The 21,927-nt window shown below is 34.6% G+C and overlaps 2 protein-coding genes and 1 long non-coding RNA gene across 3 annotated transcripts; 1 reads left to right on the top strand and 2 right to left on the bottom strand.

The window, feature by feature from the left end:
- Positions 1-3,862: 3,862 nt before the first annotated feature.
- Positions 3,863-6,595, bottom strand: LOC104648606 (uncharacterized). Its single transcript, XR_011211016.1, has 4 exons — positions 6,219-6,595; positions 4,562-5,228; positions 4,270-4,471; positions 3,863-4,185 (listed from the first exon to the last, which is right to left on the bottom strand). It is a non-coding gene; the product is annotated as an uncharacterized lncRNA (long non-coding RNA).
- Positions 6,596-7,141: 546 nt separating this feature from the next.
- LOC101256609 (protein ABCI7, chloroplastic) lies at positions 7,142-12,831 on the top strand. Its single transcript, XM_004244494.5, has 3 exons — positions 7,142-8,407; positions 11,014-11,273; positions 12,313-12,831. The coding sequence occupies exons 1-3, from the start codon at positions 7,526-7,528 to the stop codon at positions 12,626-12,628; spliced, it is 1,458 nt and encodes a 485-aa protein (XP_004244542.1). The 5' UTR covers positions 7,142-7,525; the 3' UTR covers positions 12,629-12,831.
- Positions 12,832-13,219: 388 nt separating this feature from the next.
- On the bottom strand, positions 13,220-20,004 carry LOC101255118 (protein phosphatase 2C 29). Its single transcript, XM_004244654.5, has 4 exons — positions 17,822-20,004; positions 15,889-16,002; positions 15,176-15,440; positions 13,220-13,792 (listed from the first exon to the last, which is right to left on the bottom strand). The coding sequence occupies exons 1-4, from the start codon at positions 19,661-19,663 to the stop codon at positions 13,668-13,670; spliced, it is 2,346 nt and encodes a 781-aa protein (XP_004244702.1). The 5' UTR covers positions 19,664-20,004; the 3' UTR covers positions 13,220-13,667.
- Between the last annotated feature and the right edge of the window lie 1,923 nt (positions 20,005-21,927).

The raw sequence follows: 21,927 nt of genomic DNA, 5'->3' as shown, positions 1-21,927 counted from the left end.
AAATTTATTATTTTTACCAACATATAGTCACTTTAACTTACACCAATCGATTTTTAAAGTGATGAAATATTTATGGTCTATAAACATGAAAATATAGTTGCGGAATGATATTGACAAACAAATGACACAAAGCAACAATGTTGGTTCGTTTTCTCAATCTCATGATTGAGAATTGCTAGTTCAACTTGAAGAAATTGTTCGTACTATGTGGGAGGATTATATTAAAAACTAGTACATTACAATTTATATTCAATTTTTTTGCTAAACTAAAGCTAGATGAAATAATTACTTAAGTAGAGAACAAATACCTTTGTAATAATTTATTATGCGATTTTATATTTTTTTTTATTTGAGTAGATTGAATAAACAATTGGGGCTATTTTAATAATTTTACAACTTATGAGATTTTTATGTTTATGAGAAAATATACAACACAAAAATTCTATATCGCATGTCCAAACAAAACTTCAATTTCATCTTATGATTCCATATCATGATATCATATCGCATAGCCAAATGAGCTCTAATATTGTCTGTGTAAGATTGTGTCAATTCTTTCAATGTTTTATTAAACATTTCAAATTCAAACTAATTAAATTAACAATAACCTTTGGGGATTTGTCTAGTGGTTTGAGCTTGAGATTTCTATATTGGAGGTTACAAGTTCAAAGGGGTTTGACTTCTAGATCGAGCCTAGTGCGGATTGCCTCTCTTGTGTGGTGTGCGAGCTATTGCATAGAAGCAAAGGTCTTACCATGAGCACACCCAAAAAGTAGCAGTTGCGGATTTCTCTTGTCATTATATATATATATATATATATAACTTTGAATGACTTTTAAAGGTAACAATTACTACAATATAAACAGTTTTAGAATAATTTTGATAGTTTCTGAAACAATTGATTTTATTGAAAAAGTTTTCAAAATATAATCAATAAAAGAGATTTAAACCTTTGTGTTGTTATACAATATACAATAATTTATATATGTTTATTCTGTTCTTACAAAATATGCAAGAAATGTAATATGGTCAATTGAAAAAGAAAAATTAATTATTAAATTATAATCAATTATAACATTTTTTTAGTACGTATGAAAATAAAATATATTAAACAATTTAAATAAATATAACTCTCTTTTCTAAATTTTGGCTTTAGATCAAACATTTTATCGAGTCGCTCCATCTTTATGCTTCACTAAAATGGTGATAAAAGTAAAGTGAAATTTAACGCCAACCAGTTAGTCACTATGTGTGGATTTGTGTCTATGTTTTTATAAATGTAAGCGAAATAGATTTTAAAGTAATTAAATGATTGGTTTTAAAATCTTTATTTTGAATATTGAAATGTTTTGTACTCTATCAGGCAATCAATTTGTAAATTCTGATAGCACTATGAGATTGACTTACTTTACAAGTCATGAATTCACATAAATTAATTAATTCACATAAATTAATTATTTTGATTTAGATTTTTTGTATGTATTAGAAATTCATTAAATATATAAATATTTGACCTTGAATCTTGTTATTATTGTATATTCATCATTTTTTGATAGTTAAATTTGCATGTTTGTAAATTATTGGCAAGTATTACTTTCTTTTTCTTAAATTTTTTTTAATGTGTTTTGTTTTGATCAAGACACAAAATTTAAGAAGAAAGAAACATTTAGATTATGTGATTTCAAACTAAAATATGTATAGCATATCAAAATATCATTTGCATTTTTCTGAGTCTCTCTAGCAGGATGAATACCTTTTCTCAATATATTAAGGTGTCTCTCTAACTAGTAAAAAGTGGAGGGTGTCTAACGCCTATTTCTAGCTAGACATCTATAACATAGGGATGTGCACGGATCGGTTTGAATTGGTTATTGGTCAAAATCAAAATCAAATCAATTTAATCGGTTTTAAATTATTAAAATCAAATTAGACCAAATATAATATACATTTATCAGTTTGGTGGTTATCGGTTTTGATTTGATTTTATTTGGTTCGATTATTAACCATACACAAAAATAAAAGAAACAATTCATTCAAAATGTGGAGAAAAAAAAGTGACAACGACCCATTCAAAACGAAAAATAGTTAGAACGATTGAAATTATTTAACTTTCAATCACTGAATTTACTATGAATAAAGTTTTAAAATTTACCATTTTAGCCTTGAAGGAAGAGACAATAACATTTTCAGTCCTACAAAGAATTATTATAGATACTCATATACATGAAATCAATAAGATAAATATTTTTGCCTTGAATATTTTTGCTTTCAATAAGTAAATTGAAAAGAAATTTTAATGAATTCATATATAAGATATTTAAAATTGTTTATAAAAATAATATATTAAGTATGTATATTCATAAAATATAAGTATATAACTTATTGATTTGGTTCAGTTATTTCATTAATTTTTTGAATAAAATCATAAAAAAATAAAATCCTATCAGTTTCAAAAATCTAAAAACCAAACCAAATCAAACTCAAATAAAATTGATCTATTTTATCGATTTAGTTCAATTTTCTGGTTTGAATCGATTTTTACCCAACCGTCAACACTCCTAAACATAATTTTGGGAGGAAACCGTAATTGAGCAATTAAACCGTTTGGACCTTATGTAGGTTATTGAACAAACAAAGTAACCTTTCGTTTAGACCTTGTATTTATATTAGAAAATTCATTAAATATTGATAAAGCCATATTGGTGGAAGAATGAATCGGTGGCTTTTGGACCGAAGCAATCATCATTCATGAATTACTTTTAGGATAGAGTTAGACTCAAATACCATATTTACCACTATATATAAATATTTAATCGTGAAAGTAACTAAAACAAGCTATAGGTTTAATGTCAAATTCAAAATTCATAAACTTTACATATTCATGACTTCGATTCTATGCATGAACCCCTTACGATTTCCTAGCTCCATAACTAGCAATACAAAAAGAACTACACTATTCGTATATTTCAACTTGTTAGACTAGGTACCCTATATTTTTAGACCATTAGTCTTATTTTTATGGACAATTAATTATGGTCATGAAAAAATCTTTTATATTATTATTATAGAAGTTAAATTCAAATGAATATTTATTCTCTCTTTATAGTGTGTTAATGGATTTTGAGCTTTTTAGTTACCCTTTTCTAAACTTTTATTAGTGTCTTTTTTTTTATTAAGTCATTTTCTTACATTGTTTACAAAGAGAATATATAATCAAAGCAGGAAATTGTTGATTCTCTCTTTTGTTTTATGGTGTTGATTTTTTTGTATTTCTTTATTGGTGTTGAGCAACTTTTGAGGTATAAAGGGATTACACTTCAATAAAACGGAAACTCAGTGCACGAAGCATCTCGCATTAATGCAGAATTTGGAGAAGGATAATGGGTGATACAAGTTTTTTTTAGATAATTCCAGCACTCGAACTTGTGACCTATAAGTTACATGGAGATTATTTTATTGTTGCTCCAGAGCTTCCCTTGAAGTTCAAGAATTGAATATTTAGTGAAAATTTAAGTTAGTCTTCCCACATATATATCGATGTTTTGTGTGGAAAGTATTGAGTTTGATTGCTTAAGCAAATTCACGATTTTAATTTGATGGACTTGATCTATAAGGTTTTTAGCACTGAATTCATTATAGTAGGTGAGGTTTTTTTGGTTTCCCACCTAATGTTGGGTGCCCTCAGTGAAGCCCCGACTAAGTACTACAACTCCACAAGAATGAATCATTATGATATTTTGAACCTATGTTACTCAAACGCTTAAAAGATACGACAAAAAACACGCTATTTTTGGAGGATCTGACTCACATTAGTCGACATTTTTGAAGAGTCTGAACAACATACTTTTGAACTATTCAATAGTTGACTACTAACTTTTTGGCTACATTTGATGCTTGGTATTCCATACACATCATAAAGAGAATCATGTGATCGTTAAGTAGGATCATCGCTAGTTTTCTCTCATACATCAACGACAACAATGTAGAACGTACTAACTAGAATTGAACTCGGGGAAACCATATTCGATGTGCTATAATCCAATGTCTCTGAGACGAACATAAAAAAGTTGTCGTCTCAGATAAATTAGAGTACTGAATCGCGTTGATTCAGTTACTGAAAGTTATCTTCGTGTGACCATAAACCGTTTACATCTCCCAAATTAGCTTGATTCCAACCTTCATTTCCTGCAGTTATAAACATGAAAGTCTTACATTAGTCTTCTCTTTCATATAACCAGCTTTTTTCGAATGAATTCGTTTGGTCACAACCTTCGTATGACATAACATTACTATCATAAAGCCTCGTGTAGCTTCAATGAATCGAGTAGGGAGATACACAACCAAAGCTACTAAGATCACCCGAAGGTTCAACTTCCCCGAATTTAAGAGGGGAAGTTGAGCTTGTTGTGACCTCAATTCGATCATTTGGTTGCCACGATGCCACGTTTGGGAACTCATAGCGAGGACATTCCTACACGAAGGAAGCCACCAGAATCATTATGAAGTTCAAAAGAAACAGAGTTAAATACAGAAGAGGTACAAAAAAGGAACAATTCAATACCATTGAAGAATCAAGACTCATATGATCATATGACATCCTAATAGGAGTCTAATAGTTGCTATCGTTGCACGTTTCAGCAGTAAGAACAGCAGGATTGTTCGAGATTGCTAGTGAAATTTCACTTGTTTTCGATGAGGCATTTTTTCTTTTGATGATACGACAAAGTGCAAACGCCTCTTGAACATATTCAAATAGTAGAATATGATCAAACAACAACAACATATGCAGTGAAATCCCACAAGTGAAGTCTGGGGTCTGAGGAGGGTAGAGTGTACACATACCTTACCACTACCTCGTGGAGGTAGAACTGTAGAAAGGTTGTTTCCAAAAGACCCTCGACTCAAGTAGTAGAACATTGAGTTTGTTGAATCTACCTAGAAACTCGTAGCGTCTTGTGAAACATCATCACAGAGACGATACTCGTACATCATCCATCCAATCTGTTTTGTCTCCGAGAGGAGATCTACCTTGATAGAACACTAATGTCTTTCGATATCCAACAACTTCAGGCTCATGAAATACAACTTTCCCGTCTTTACCAGTTGCGTTCCAGTATCCAGCCTTAGTAGCTCGAATGGCTCGATTGGCTCGTGAGCCATTCGAGTACTTCTTATCCCGGGGATAGAAGAAGAACCATCTATATCGCGATTTGGCAGGAAAGATTTCTCTGCATTACATGATATCAGAGTGGTTCAACTGAATGCAGTATTTTTAACACAAAACATAGATATATATATATATATATATATATTAAAACTACTAAATATCCAATATTGAACGCGTAGTTTCAAATGTAGTATGAGTCTATATTAGTGTTAACAAACAACCTGAAACGTCGAATAAATCAAGTTAAAACCTAAATTTGTCACATGATGCCCCACACGCACGCATGTACACGAACACACGCACACACATTACGTATAAAGAGAAAATATTTGAAATATTTGTGGTAATCGTTACTAGTGACATGCACATACTAAAATTCAAGCATGAATATTTAAGAGAAAAATTATACTTAAAGCATGTCCATCATTTATGGTTATTAATAAAACGAAAAGTTATTGGCGGTCATTTTATATTGATATTTTTTTTCTATTTTGTTGGTTAGATTTGTTTACAAAATTGAGTGAAGGAAAAATACTATTAAAGAAATATCATTTTCTCCCTATATTTAAAATTTAAATGTATTTTGAAATATTTCCATAATATCTGGTCATTTTGATCTCAAAAAGCAAGTAATTCTATGATAATATGTATTAATCATTTAAAAGTACTTTTTCTGTGTTCTTTCAATCATAATCATTTACTAAAAAGGTTTAATTAGTAATATTAATTTGATTTTACAACATCATATACTATATGATATGATAGACACGTGCAACACACGTGCGTGAAATTTCCACCATCTCTAACGCGTCATTGCCACCACCACCTTCACTGAATACATTATTGTTGAATTCACACATACTTTTAAACTCTCATATAAAAAAATTCTAAAAACCAATCAAATAAAATGACATGCATTTATATTACCCTAAAAAGGGATTTGGATATTTAGAAAATAAAATCAAAATGGGTTTATATTTAATCCAATCAAACTCCCCAATTAGAAAGTTTTCTAATTAATATAGATCCTTCAGTTTATTTTCCAGTTTACCTCTCTTCATTGTTCGACTGGCCAGTGAAATGCTATCGCAGCCACCACTATCCCGCCTCTGGCGAAACCCAAACCACCAGCAAAATCCTTTCTCTCCTCCTCGCATTGATTCGAGATCGGCGAACTCCGCTGAATCAAGAAAAACCTCGACAAAGTAACGATATGCACAAATCTTGTTAGCTTATTTTTCATGTTTTTCGACGAACAAAGCTCGAATATCACTTGATGAGCTCTGCTATCATTGTTCATTTTTGTTCTTCACAATTCAATTCCAATGGATTTTGGTGTATAAGTTATAGGAAAGTTACTTTAGGAATTCGAAGGAGATGGGAGAAGAAATTACTTTAAGATTTGAAGAAATTGGAAGAGTGTAGGAGAAAGGGGAAAGGAATTATAAAGAAGAATGAAAAAATATCAAATTAATAAAATTTCCACGTGTCAAGCACGTGAATTTCACATATCAACATAAATGTGGTTGTGGCTTTTTAAGGGTGTAATTAGTTCAGTTTTATATAATTTGAGGGGATGATAGGACTCCCATAAAGTTGAAGTGTGTAGTTAAAAATCCAAATAGTTAACCGAAGTATAAATTAACTTGTGTACGCTCGAATATTTATGTCAAAAAAATAGGAAGCCAAATAGTTATCTCTTCCACGCGTGCGCGCGCGCGCGTGAAAGAGATAACTATTTGGCTTTCTATTTTTTTGACATAAATATTCGAGCGTACACAAGTTAATTTATACTTCGGTAAAATAGTTTGAAAATCCACATGAAAATTAAACCACAAGAGATAAACTTGTGCAATAAAAATCGATCGAGAAAACGTGCAAGGACTAGTACCTCGAGCAATGAGCTCGATGAATATCATGTAAGACATTTGGAACCTTAAAATTATCTGATCAACCAACTCTAACACCTTTTTGAAAAATTCATATAATATTATTCGCCGAATTGCAAATTCGAAGAAACCTTCAATGGAGTGCCCGACCCAAAATAGGCCAAATTAAGTTTAGATAGAAACAACAATTATCATTTGAAAGAACTACTCATCAACCAACTCGGTCACCTTTTAAGTAATTCATACAATGTTATTCACCGAATCGCAAAATCGAAGAGACCTTTAAATGGAGTGACCCGACCCGGAATAGGCCCAATTTAGTTGAGACAAAAAAAAAACCCCAAATTAACCTCAAGCCCAATAATTATTTTCATCAGTGCCACCAAATCTTCTTCTTCCTCTGTTTCACCTTCATCAAAACTGGAAAAAACTCTTTTTTTCTTGAATCTAACAGAGACCACCAATTTCAATGGCACTTTCTGCTCTTTCACCTACTTTTTCTACAAACCCTTCTGCATCATCAACCTCTTTATCAAAAACAAGAAGAATCACCCAAAAAAATCCCAAATTTAGTGTCTTTACTACCCCTAAATTCACTCCAATTTCAGCTCTTTCTGATCCATATGTCCTTCAAATAGCTGAAACACTTGAAGATTCATTACCTTCTACCTCTTCTACACCACTTCAGAAGTTAAGAATCAGTTCCTCAGACACCCTTTTGTCAACCCCTTGGCCATCTCGTAAAGATGAGCCTTTTAGATTCACTGACACTTCTTTTATCAAGAATTCAAGAATTGAGCCAATTCAACCTCCATCTTTGAGTTCTTTGGATGTTTCTGTAGATACCCTTTTGCCTACACTTTCAATTGTTGATGGTTATATAATGGATTCTTTGTCTCAGTTGAATGAATTTCCTAGTGGGGTTTATGTAGGTAGTCTGTTGAGGGTAGATTCTGAGGCTATATTGAAAAGGGTGTCTGAATATGAGTTCAGTTCTAAAGGGGATTTGTTTTGGTTACTTAATGGTGTAGGTACCCCTGATGTAGTACTAGTGTATGTGCCAGAAGGGTGTAAGGTTGAGACTCCATTGTTATTGAGGTACATTTCTGTTGAAGGTAGTGATAAAGAGTCAAAAGCTTTGCCTTTTTCGAACCCGAGGGTGTTGGTGTTGGTGGAGAAGGGAGGTGAGATTAGTATAGTTGAAGAGTATGTGGGTGGAGATACGGATAAATGTTACTGGACGAATTCCGTTATGGAAGTGGTTGTTGGGGAAGGAGCAAAGGTGAGCCATTCTTACATCCAAAATCAATCTTTCAACGCGGCACATATCAAGTGGACTTGGGTTCAGCAGGTAAACTTGCTCTTCTTTTTTAACTAAAAATGACCTTGATAGCACACATTGTTCGAGTATTTCTGTAAAAGTATCTCATCTATTGGTAGTTTTATGCAACTATCTAAACTGAAAAGTCGTTATTGTTCTTTGCTTCATCGCGAAAGACAATTTTAACTAATACACGAAGGTCGCTATGGTTTATTCATGTAGGAGAAGTAGAAAATAATATAGGCTTTCACATTAGAAAAAGCTCAAGGAGTTCTTAGAATTTCTAATTTGATACAATGCACCTTTAGTTTTGGTGGAGAACTTGTGATAACTGAATATCTCAATGATATAAAAGATTGGGGATCGTAAATTCTCTACGTTTTGGTCAACTGTTTTATCACTGGACATTTTTTTATTTTAATAAAATTATCTACCGTATAAAAGAAGAAATAAAAAAATAGGGGATATAGAACGATTTGGTCAAGTTGTGAAGACAACAGAATGCCAGTTAGCTACTTCGTTTTTTCTTCACTATCTTGATCAGCTCCTTTTTTTGCTGTCCCTCTCGATACTTAAAACGGGTTCTCTGCTCGTTTTGTTACAAATCAATGGCCTCTGAGGAGTGATGGTAGTTGTAAGCATTGTTCTCTACTTCATCATTTCTAGACAACTGCTTCCTTCTGGCCTCTTAAGCAGTCCCCTTCAGGCCTGTCATGTACTAAAGCTGGCAAACTCCGTCTAACTTGTTGGACAGTGTCCCTTCCCTTCAGCAAATTAGATTAGTGACTAGGTTTGGCTGGCCATTCAAGAAAAATTGAGTTCCTCAAAATAGGTTGCTCGATGTCACGTGGATTTTATAGAAGTCTAGTCCGTAATACACAAAAGATGTTACATTTCACTCTTGAAATGTCAATACTACAGAAGATAAAATGCAATAAATCTTCTGAGGTACTAGAATGCACTCCTCTGGTTTCAAGTTTTCCTCAAGCTTCTCAACCTGAAACCAGGAAATACCACGTTATCTTTGGGTCTATGTAATTCTGTGCTAAACTTCAACCTTGTATATGCTTGAGAACCTGATATTGCTGGATGTCCGAGTGAAATTCAAATACTTTCTCTCGCTCTTACATCGTATTCTTGAGATCCGTTACCTGTTTCTATGTACTTACAACAAATAGACTTGTAGAATAGCAATGTTAATATCCAATGAGTTCTTTGAGAATTCACAATATTGAAATGACATACAACAAATAGACTTGTAGAATAGCAATGTTTATATCCATTGAGTTCTTTGAGAATTCACGATATTGAAATGACATACAAGTTTCTGCAAACAAAAGTTGTATCAGCCAATTCAAGGAACCTTATTGTTGAGGCTTTCGGACTCAAATTGCTGTTGCTGCCTCATCTTGTTCTCTAGCTCTGAAACCTTTACAAAAGTAAAAGTAAAATCAGAATAATATGCAAAGCCGTACCATATTAATCTGTAGTTCATAGAACAAAGCTCAACCATCACGTGTGAATAACCTAAATATGACTTGATTGAAGTAACCTTCTGTTGCAGACAGGCACAAGCTTCTTCCTGCCCCTTCGTCCTCTCTGAAAGCTGTGAAAGTTGTTTCTCTATTTGGCCATGTAATTTATGTCTTTAAGTTGAGCTGGTTTCGCAAGTTTCTTAATCTTTCCTGTTGGTTTTGTTAACGTGCTTCTTCCCCTTAGCCTTACACTCAAAGTTCTGTAGGCTTTCCTCAAGCTTCTTCAGGGTTCATATTTGGATGTGGCTTTGTTCCTTGCTTCGTCTAGCTGCCACAAAACGCAACAAAAGCAAAAAAAGGAGAGAGATTACATTAAGTGGTTGAGTAGCATTCTAGACCAAAAAATCTTGTAGGCAAAAAAAGGGAAACAACACTTGGAAAAGAATATGCATGTTAAGAGATATAGAGACCATGTAAATACAATGCTTGGAGAGCCTTGGCACAATGGTAAAAGTTATCACTGTGCAACCAGGAGGTCATGGGTTCAAGCAGGGAAACAACCTCTTGCAGAAGTGCAATCTGCAATGTAACGTTTCCATACATAAGAAGCGATGTGGTCCGGCCATTCCCCGCACCCCATGTATTTTGCAGGACCTTAGTCCACCAGGCTGCACTTCTCGAAAAGGAAAATACTTATTAAGAGATTAATATCAAATGGCACCAATTCCTTCTTCACTCATGGATCAAACTCAAGTTGTTTCCGCATGGCTTTGTGTTCCTTTCTATGTATGTATTATACAGAACATCCATGAGATGTGGTCATTATATAGATGATGCTGTTATGGACCTTGATAATTAACTCGTCTTGTCTTGGTGATACTGTTATTTTTTAAGAGCAATTTTTGTTTGAGCTGTGAAATATGAATATCACTCCCTGCTTACTGTCTCTTATCTATTGGTTCTAATTGTATGTAGCTTATTGTAACCTTTCCCACCATGAGCAGAGTTAGTGAAGGAAGAGTATACTTTTTCTGTTCCAGGAGATGGATCTTATTAGTAGCTTTAAGCAATTTGTGAGGAACTTCTGAAATATTTTCAGTTATTTTATTTATGTCTTTTTGGCAGATTAAGTTTGCTTCATAGTCTAGTCATTACTTTCAGGAATCAACTAGCAAATACGAGCATATAGAAGTAAGCACTGGTGGGAAGTTAAGCAGGCACAATATTCACATCCAGCAGGTTGGTCCAGACACTGTTACTGAGTTATCGACGTTTCATATGTGCATCTCGGATCAAACACAAGATCTACACAGTAAGTTAGTCCTAGATCATCCACGAGGTGTCTCTCAGCAGATCCATAAGTGCATTGTGGCCCATTCGTCTGGACAGGCTGTTTTTGATGGAAATGTTCAAGTCAATAGGTATTGTTATTCTATCTTACCTTTGGTGTTTATTTTAGCACCTCGTTATTCTACAAATCACCAGTATTGAACATTTAAAAGTACTCGTATTGTTTCGTTAACATGTTCTAGATATCGTCATAGTCTGTTCCAGTTCATGTTTGCTTGTGTCTTTCTTTTAAAATGTCTACGGATCTTAAGAAAAATGTCGTATGCACATGTATGTGGTGAAACTTTTTCTTGAAAGGGTCCCAATGTTACTTCGATCAAATATACTTTTACTATTATTTCGCTCTAGTATAGTCTAGTCATTTCTTGGTTTATTGCTCTGCAATCTAGTAAAACTAAAGCAACTTATTAAGATAGTGCAAGGTTGAACAAAAGTTGCATATGCCATCCTTGACATATGTGCAAGATAGCAGCCTCTAGAGTCTAGTCAACTCTTGCTTTTTTGGTGGTCAATGTATGAGATGTCTTTTGCTAGCTGTGGTCCTCAAATACCCTTGTTTTTCTTGACTCTTCCTTCTTATTCTGCCCATGTTGAGCAGACAGTGGTACTTCACGACGCTTTTCTTAACATACTAACTGAACCTATGATAAGTACCTGTATGATTGTATCTGATAGTCAAATGGTCCATGTGACATACCAGATCAGCATCTTATAATGACCTTTTCAATTTATTCCTTTTTCAGTCGGGTAATCATTAAAAGACAACCTGGTGGTTCAACTATTGGAAGTTTTGTCTTATCAATAAGAGATGTAATGCAAACTTAGGAGAAACTTCACCTTATTTCCTCCTCTTGCTTGGACTCTTTGGAAATGTCTCTTGCACCTGTGTCTGATCCTTAAAAGATGCAATACTTTTGGAGGAGTTCAGACGTGCACCTGATGACATTTTTGAAAAGTCCAAGCAATTGAGGGACACCAGCTATTGGAAGTTTGTCAACAGGACATGTAGTGCAAACTTAGGAGAGTTCATACGGGTTGTCTATGGTTTTGATTATTGTTTATCTAGTGTGTAAGATTTTCATGTGTATGTAATTTTAAATGATGTTGCAGATATGCGCAGCAGACAGATGCAGGACAACTTACACGAAGCCTCCTTTTGGAGCCTCGGGCAACTGTGAATGTCAAACCTAATCTCCAAATCATCGCTGATGATGTCAAGTGCTCCCATGGTGCTGCAATCAGTGACCTCGAAGAAGACCAACTGTTTTACTTCAGGGCACGGGGTGTTGATGCTGAAACTGCCAGAAAAGCTCTGATCTTTTCGTTTGCAGCTGAAGTAGTAGACCGTTTCCCTAATGCCTCGATTAGGAAGAAAGTCGAAACACACATTAGAGAACTGCTCGATCCCTCACGCCCTTCACGGTGAGCCTTCTTGAAATGTGGCACATTTTTTCTTCTGATAATGAATGGAAGCCCCTCTTTTACTCAACAAATATAAGCAGTTGTTCAGTGTAATGTAATTCTTTTCAGTATTGAAGAAATAAATATGGTGATGTTTATTTGAAAACCTCCATTGTCTGTACCAAAAGATGTATCTTTTTTAAGACAGTGGAATTGTTTGATAGGAAAGTGCTTTATAATTTTGCACTGATGAGATGGTCACGCGATTCAAAATTTGATGAGATGGTCACGCGATTCAAAATTGTATCTGAGCAAGTAAATGTTCATCGCACATTGTTATCATAAATTTTCTTGTGTTTGGCTCATGAGAAAAGAATCAAGCTCACACATGCAAAGACGTGTTAAGATAACAATAGGTTATCTTTATGATAAAAACTTTTAAATGAAATGATCACACGCTGAAACAACAACGATAAATGACTTGTTTCATCCAACTAAGCAATTTCATCTTTAACTAAATAGAAACACATCAGTTAATCATCATATATGTACTAAAGAAAAACACATTACGTACATTCATTGGTTTGATAAAAACACTAGATACGAGTAATCAACATAAAAAGAAATGTACCTTTTCCCTTTGCCCCATTCTGTAAAAACCTTTTTTACACAAGGGTTCAACAAGAATTCTCTCTTCTGTAAAACCACATTGGTGGAAATCCACCTCCAAAATAAATATTTATCCCCTATAGATTACAAATAACTTGTTTGGCTCTAAAAGGGTAGATGAGATGGGAGGGGAAAAAACAAAGAAAGAAAAAGAAAGAACTTGAATGAATGAAAAGATCTACTATGCAAAATCTAAGAAGAAACTAAATGAAAAGATCCAGTTTCTTTCTTTTCTAGGAGCAGTTCTGAGCAATCCAAACTACAAAACTTCTACTTTCACGAGGCCTTGTCGTATATCTAGCACTAGTTCTGGTTGTTGTCAAGGGTATAACCGGAGCAAAGAGATCAAAATTGCTGCATATCTATACATGGAATAGATCGCCGGAACAGTAACATTAGAGGTATTTCCCAGACGACTTCCAAATTCTTCCTTCGAGAGATACCACCATAACTGTAACATCATCGTGGTACTTCCTACGATCTCCTTGGGGGATGTCCAGTAATTCATGAAAATCCATTCCTGCAGATAAATTGAACCTTCGGTTATAAACATGTAGTTTTGCCTGCCCTCAACTGAAACAAAGAGGCCCACAAAGTTTTACCAAAACCACAAAGACACAAAATGAACTGGTACAGAAACACGATGCCACAGTATGGAGAACACTGAACTTGTCTCGAGTTACTTAAAAGGAATGGTTTTTAATCAGACCAGTTGCTTTTGGAAGGTAGGGGATGTCTGTCAAACCTAAAGAGACCGAAAAAGAAGGCACACAACTTCTTCAACTTCAGCATAGCCAATACAATCAGCAATATAGCGCTCAAAACTTCGGCTACTTATTAGTGCAGCCAAATATGGAACACAGACAACATTGTAGTGCTAGCACCGCATATAACCTCGGGAAGAAGTATCTATTACACCCTTAGGGGTGGCCCAGTGGTTTGGGATTGGACTTCCATGTAGGAGGTCTCAAGTTCGAAACCCCTTGCCAACGGAAGCAAGGGATTTGCCTTATGGGTCGAGCTCGTCGCACTGGGCTTGCGTAGTACGGGTTACCTCTCCTATGTGGTTTGAAGCTATGGCATAGGAGCGGGGGTTCTACCCCGTGCGCACCCAAAGGGTAGCGGCTGCAGGTTTCCCTTGTCATAAAAAAAAAAGAAGAGAAAGATCTATTACTAGGAATGCATGACTTTCCAATTATTTAAAGATCTCAGTCCTGCAGCACTAAAACTATTATTCTGATTTGTATCTACGTTGACTTTTGGGTAAGATACAAACTTAGATAATTGGAAATCCACAAACTTAAACATCAAGTAGTCTATTTCTACTTCATGGTTCAAATTACAAAGCTTTTCTAACCTTTCATTGCCAAAACGTTTTTAAATGGCATATCTAAAACTTAAATGATTGTGGTTTGCTAGAAATGAACTAGCAGTGATGATATTATTTCATAGTAACAGTTATTTTTTCAAAAAAATGGTAATGTTAGTAGAAACAATCATTTTGTAGTAACAACTGTTAGGTGATATTTGAGAAGGATAACAGCATATGATCGTTTTAACATTCCTTAAAGCAGGGAATTTTTCAATTCATACGACAAAAAATATTCAAAAATGATGAAATAGGCCAACATAGATACAAAGACTTCACACAGCCTATCTCTAATTTGGGATTGAGAAAAAAGCTTCAGCTTTTATGAGAAGGAAACTGCTAGTTAACTCATCAACTTCTAGATGTTCAGGTACCAAATACAAAATTGTACTAAATTAGAAATATAAGGACAAGGACACCAAGTCTGAAAAATTTAAATGAACTTCTCACATCAAAAACTCAGGGTATGCAGCCAAAGTCAACAGTAACTTAATCCCCTTAACTCCCCACAGAATGACTAGAAAGAAAATGTACCAGCTTTTTTGGCTGCACGAAATAAGAGCTCCTCAATCAGATGCTGAGCAGGATCCCCATCCGGAAATTTCTCCATGAAATTCTCAACATGACAAACAACCTCCTGATTGCTCAAATATTGGTATAAGCCATCAGAAGAGAGCACCAAAAACTGATCTCTAGGACAGAGTTTATGATGTCGCAGAGAAGGTGTACAAGATAGATAAGGAGCATCCCCAATATATTCGTTCCGAAACATTTCTAGCAATGGCTCATTCAGTTTAGGCTGCATCAGCACATCTCAAAATATTAGGCTGACTGGAAGCATGTCAAAACAGAATACAAGTCTACAAGCTACACATGCAAAGAGCCACATCAACTATTTAAAGCATGATACCACCCAAGTTAGTATATGTCTGGCGAACTTGCATGTTCAGAGTAACTATAGGCAAAAATAAACAGTAATTGCTAAGGCAAACAGTAGTTGTTCATCCCATCTTCCAGATATCCATAGATAAACTTAATCAAATCAGAAAAAAAACATACAGGCCAGTATATCTGGCATATCAATTATGTAATGGCACAAGATGGAAATAGACCAAAAGAAGGTCTTCTGGTGCCATAACTTTTAATATAAAACAAGGACCTGAAAAAGTAAATGTGCAAGTTGATCCAGCATCTGCAGATCTTTGGGATTGCAAGCGGGTATGGAGAAAGAAAAGCAAATGACAAACCTTTTTAAGGAAGCCCGCTCCAAAAGCACGAGTGACCTTTAGACGACCTTTCACTCTATCATTAACAATGCAGTTGCTGTCATCTGGGTGTTCATTCTTAATTCTAGTAACTTCCTGGAGATTGTTTCAAGAAACAAACTGTCTAAGAACCTGACTGATTAGAATACAAACACAGAGACATATAACAAGCAATAGACAATTAAATGTTACAGGTTTCAGTATGTAAGGTAAGATTAATTCAAATTATCTGCCTTATTAATTTAGAAATAATTTTAACTTTGAATTTTTCATTTTACCCTAGATGAAGTGATTTATCGTCACAAGTATCAATGGCTTGTTTAGGCCACAAGTTTTGAAAGTTTCTGTTTTTTTCTTCAACACCCAAACATAGCATAAGGGAGTACATTCATAACATTTTTTAACAATTATCTACAAGATTACCGAGTAAATTTACTGTCTAGTGTTGCTTTTTAGAGACAGCTCATGTGTAATGAGGCACGCATCTTAGTACCTTGGTGTCTACACTAAAGTGACACTTAAGCAAGGTGAAGCACAACCTAGGTTTTGACTATATTAACATTAGGAGCGGAAGCTTTCATTCGGACGGAAACAATGTCAGATAGAATACTGGCTATTCTCCCAGCCTCAACTCGGATGGGAAAAAATGTCAGACAGAGTACTTGCTACCTCCCACTCACCGCTGTCAAGGGCTTGTTTTGTTTTTAAGATAAAACAGCTCACCTTTCTTATAAAGGTACTTGTTGCCCTCCCACTACCCCTTCACTAAGCCTTCTGTGATGTGTCTATTACTCCGATATAACAGCTCCCAACAGCAACCAAGCTGAGGCAAAAAGTTAATTGATTTTTTCACATCTCAGTCTTGAGAGCAGAATTGCCCAAGTACATGTACTAGGGTATGCTCGCAAACACTTCCTGTTCCAATTCCAAATATCCAGCCAAAGGTAATGGTTATGTCAGGGTTTAGACTGGTCAGAATTATGAGTGGTGGCATCGCATGTGAAGGGGTCCACAGTAGTGGTCTGGTGTAATTGGTTATAGGTGTTACGACAAATAGTTTACTCGACAAATAGCCAGAGCAGTGAACTACAACTATCATCTGCGGCAAGTTACACAAAAAGAGCAGAAGATCCACTTGTCTTAGCAGAGTCAAGTTGGAGTCATTACTCATAAAACAATATTTAGCACTTATTGGTTCAGTTAAGAAGGCCCAAAAACACAAGATGCATAAAGCTTCTTGTAAATGTTACATGAAAATGAAGATGTGCAACAAATCTGTTTTACTTCTTTCACTTATCCACCTCATCCTCTTCCTAGTGCTTTTTTCTTTCCCTTGTGTTTTAGCTTTGTTTTGCAGGAGTACTAAAACAGGTGCATTGCCTCCTAGTTCATGGAATCATCAAAGTAAATGTCTAGTTGAACACTCACTAACCAATAAACCATTCAGATGAAAATGATCAACTCCTCTGGCAGAAATAGATTCGCTATAACTTAACAATAGACAAGGACATATTCTAGACTAACCACAAGTCCTTTACTTGGGCAAACAACAATATGAAGTAGCTTTGCATATAACTAAAGCTCTGACTTAGAGATCTCTTTGCTTCAGAAGTTCCTATCTAGAAATGATATCCTGATGAAATTGCTTAACCTACTACACTCAATGATGTCAACCAGTAAGCCATTATTGAGCACAAGGGGAATTGTGTTTCAGGCCAGTAGATAAATGAAACAGCTTTTAAGTTACATTAGTTAATCAACTTGAAATTTAACAACTTTTACTAAGCAAAATTTTATTTAGTACTTAGAAAAGTACCAAACTTCTCAATTCTTACTAAATTATCAAACTTCAAACATGGAATGAAGCACCAGAAACAACCAATTGACAAATAATAAAGAAACAAAGGACGCTTACTTCCTCAATGCTGGTGCTGTGATCAGTAGACAATTGCAAGGCAGTCAGCTTAGCATCTTGAATAGGTATATCATCTATCACCCTATTTTCCTCATCGCCAGCAACTACAGGTTCTTCTACAATGCCCTCAACAGCTAACTCACTGTTACCTGGACCTCTTGATTCTGAACTAGAACTTACCTCCTCAGGCTCATACTGTGCCACAATAGCACGACTATCTCCCACATTCATTACATACACATCTTCATCTCTCATCAGAGCAACCAACAAACATGAACCCATTAATGCAAGCTCAGGATACCGATCAAGAACTTTATCTGTCATATCCAAGTATGCGAGCTCAGTGAATTCGAGAGCTCTCGACATTGCTCTCAAAACTAACTCATGATCAACCGGGCCCACCTTACGCCTCCGTTCACTTCTATTAGTCCTTTCTTCTACTCTATTCTCCCCTACCTCAACTTTCTCTTTAGCTTGCAACCCAAATTTCCATGGGAACAACCTCTTACTCTCTTTATGCTTAATTAACAATCCGTGTTTCAACTTCGACAACAACAACGACCTCCTATTAACTGCTGAACCTGCACTATTTACACTTAACGCATCATCTACTGAAAATGCAAATCTATCCGAACCCGAAAGATCAAGACCATCCTCTGTCTCAGCTTCTGCTAAATATTCCCACAACCTCCTCCTCCTAACCACTATTTCCCCTGATTGAAATGTCACCTTCTTTTCCGACCCTTTATCTAGATGTTCCAAATTAACCTCATTTCCACCTTCTTCTGCCCCCCTACTTGTGGGGTTAGCTTCTCGATTCGAATTTGGTTTGTTTGAGTCCTCGGTGATCACTTCATTTTCTAAACCTGCATTTTCTGCTTCCTGATTACTAGTTTCTTCACTATCCCAAAACAAACCCTCTAATTCTTTGTACATTGCTTTGTATAGATGACTCATCAAGAATTCAGGTCCATCTGGGCCATTAAAACCATCATAAATCCCAACAAAGAGCCATCCATGCTCTTCCGATACAACCACATGCACACGATCCTCACCGGCTTTTCCCAGTGCCCATTGAACATTTGAATCACTCCCTGCATCCGAATCACGAGTACAGTTTCCGGCAGCTGTCATTTCCTTTCTCCCAATGAAATTTCTCACCGGAACCACCCAAGGCCGCTTTTTCTCAGAGAAGCTCCGGTAGAATGCCTTCCTAATTCCTGCAATGCCATTCTTCCTTCTCTTTTTTACATAAGCTCCACCTAATGGAGCTGAAAAGGGAACTCCACCGCCGCCATCGGAGCTAGCAGCAGCGTCTAGCGGTCCAGATAGAGCACCTCGCTCAATTGGACCGGACATAAAAAATGCTCTTTCCATTGGACCGGACGGTTCGCCACCGCGAGGAACCGGCTGAAGAGGTAAAGCACTAAACGACGACGTACTTTCGAACCCATTGACAACACTACCCTTTACACCACCACCAAAACCCACAACACTCCCATCACTACCAGTGGCATCATCATAAATATTGTCAAGTTGGAGGACAGTTCTAGGAGTCGAGGTATTTGCACTTACAGAAGCACCGGAAATCGCTCTGAACCCGGTTTCCGTCGAACCGGTCAGTCTATTCCTCCCCGGTTCATCAAACCGTAGTGACTGAGAAGGTGAAACAAATCGATCTGAGTTGGTCGGAGAAACAAACCGGGCTGATGACCTCACATAACAGAAGGAATGACCAAGTGTTTCATCAAGCGGTTCACTTCCGGTAAAGATCACCTCCGGTTCACCCCGGTTCACCGCCGGGTCAAGACATGGAAACAGCTGCGAAAATCCTCCTCCCATCACATTCGATTCATTTCACACCCACCCACCCACCTACCTCCACTACCCCACCTATATATACAAAAATTATATCTCTATACTTGCAGAAAAACACAGCAAAAGAAAAAAAAAACAGTGGAAAAGAGAAAGTGGGTACGCTTGATGAAGTGAAAATGAGTGCAGTTGTCTCAGTTTCTTGGATTTATTGTGAGAGAAGAAAGTGATGATATATAGAGAGAGAAACAACTATACATGTATGTATAGATATAGAGAGAGAAAATGGAGTTTTTAAGTTTTTTTTTTTGTAATGTTTTTGCGGGCTGATGAAGTTTTTTTGAAAAAAAAAATGAAGAAGAAGTGATGCTTTAAAGAGAAACAAAAATGTACTATAATATCACTTGACTTTCTTTTTCTTATTTCTATGTTTTTAGGTTTCTTATTACGTGCTCGATAATCATATTAAAATTCGATAAATTTAAATTTTTTTAGTTCAACAAACTTAAATTAGCATCGAGAAAGTGATATTCATATGAGAAAATAAGAAAAAATAAAAATCCAAAGGTAAGTTATTTAGTATCACTTGAGTTATTTTTTTTTCTCGAACTGATTCGTAATAATTTTACTTTAACGAAAGATATTGACATTTTGTTTTACTTTTTGAATTTTTTACTAGGTATTTGATATTTATATTAAAAATAAATTTTTTCTGATTGATCTGATATGATATTTCTCGCAAGATTCATTAAAAAAGAAAATATTTACTATAACAAACTCTTTTATATCTAAATTTTTTAAATATAAACGAAAGAATCTTATTTATTTTTTTCTTCGGGTTCATATCATGTTTTAAAACTTTGACACATCCCTCTAAAAAATGTTTTTAATAATTGTAGTGATAAGAATGGTTTTTTTTTATAATTATTACACTAACTCCACTAATTGAGTGAAAATTTGACATAAAAAAAGTAGTTAACTATTTTACGTAATCTTATTACAATAATCCACATGATATTGATTTTAAATCATACACAAATGGACGCAAAAAAATCACAAAGTTTCCAAAATTTAATGTGATAATTATTATTCCGTTTCTGATTATATATTCGCACTTAACTAGGTTTGAATTACTATAAAATAATAAGTAAGTACGTATGTAGTAAATGTAAAAAAGTGAATATTAGCGATATTAAAATAGTGATATTTTTTTCTCCTACTTAACTTCTTTAGTGTTCAAAATTTGCTTGCTCGATTAATTTGAAGCCTGATTGAATAAACTTAATGCAAAATTAAAATTGTCTTTATTGAAAAGCATGTATTTAAAGCATTTAGTTAAGATAAAGAAATTTCGATCTTCTAATTAAGTGTCACTTAACAAAATTTAAAGTTACTTAAATATTTAGAACTATCATCATTATTTATCTTAGCATTGCTGAGTTGATAATTAAATATTAAATGAAAATTCTATTTAATATAATAGCTAATACAATATCTAATCAAAAGTAATTAGGTTTGCATGAAATAGCAATTTTTTTATTTAAATTAAATACTATAGTCATAGTTTCTTTTTATTTGTGATTCGCAATAAACATTACATGTTTTTTGTCATTCCATTTGTATATCGAAATATACAAATGCAGACCCATTTGTATACTAAAATATACAAATGCAGGATCTATTTGTATACCAGAATATACAAATAGATCAAAATATATAAATGTATGACCCATTTGTATGTATATCAAAATATACAAATACATGAATCATTTATATAGTGAAATATACAAATACATGACCTATTTGTATACCGAAATATACAAATAGACTCAAATACATACTCTATTTTTTTTTTATGTATATACCGAAATATCCAGATTAATAATCATAGCAAATATAATATTTGTTACATAGCGTAATTATACAAACTATACATATAGCATACAAATATGATTTTTATATTTGCTAAACCTAAAATTTACGCATTTTCTAAACCTTTAATTATCATTCATGATGATTAATGAAAAATTTAGGTCTAATTTTTTTTTAAAAAGAAAATATTAAAATTGAAAAGAGGGGGGTGGGGTGGGGGTAGGGTCAACGTAGTGGGTATCGGGGGGCATATTTTGTCTTTATTTTATGGGTAGCTTTTGTCTTTATCGTTGTTTTTGGGTTACTGCGTCTGACTATTTGTTTATTTTTTTTTACACCCTCCCAAAAAGGTCAAGCCTAAGTTGAATATTTTCATACTCTCTTATGACCATTTTACCCTTCAAGTCATGTGACCGTTC

This window comes from Solanum lycopersicum, chromosome 8 (assembly GCF_036512215.1).
Source record: "Solanum lycopersicum chromosome 8, SLM_r2.1".
Classification (NCBI taxonomy): Eukaryota; Viridiplantae; Streptophyta; class Magnoliopsida; order Solanales; family Solanaceae; genus Solanum; species Solanum lycopersicum.
Note: the sequence above shows the minus strand (reverse complement) of the source record. Positions and strands in the feature narration are given on the sequence as shown.

Bases quoted from the DNA above. Each gene is read 5' to 3' on its own strand.
- LOC101255118 (XM_004244654.5), bottom strand. From the start codon at position 19,663: ATGGGAGGAGGATTTTCGCAGCTGTTTCCATGTCTTGACCCGGCGGTG. The intron at 16,003-17,821 runs GTAAGCGTCCTT...AACAATCTCCAG, and splicing joins ACAGCACCAGCATTGAGGAA to GAAGTTACTAGAATTAAGAA. The intron at 13,793-15,175 runs GTACATTTTCTT...ATTTATCTGCAG, and splicing joins TCGTGCAGCCAAAAAAGCTG to GAATGGATTTTCATGAATTA.
- LOC101256609 (XM_004244494.5), top strand. From the start codon at position 7,526: ATGGCACTTTCTGCTCTTTCACCTACTTTTTCTACAAACCCTTCTGCA. The intron at 8,408-11,013 runs GTAAACTTGCTC...CATTACTTTCAG, and splicing joins AGTGGACTTGGGTTCAGCAG to GAATCAACTAGCAAATACGA. The intron at 11,274-12,312 runs GTATTGTTATTC...ATGATGTTGCAG, and splicing joins GGAAATGTTCAAGTCAATAG to ATATGCGCAGCAGACAGATG.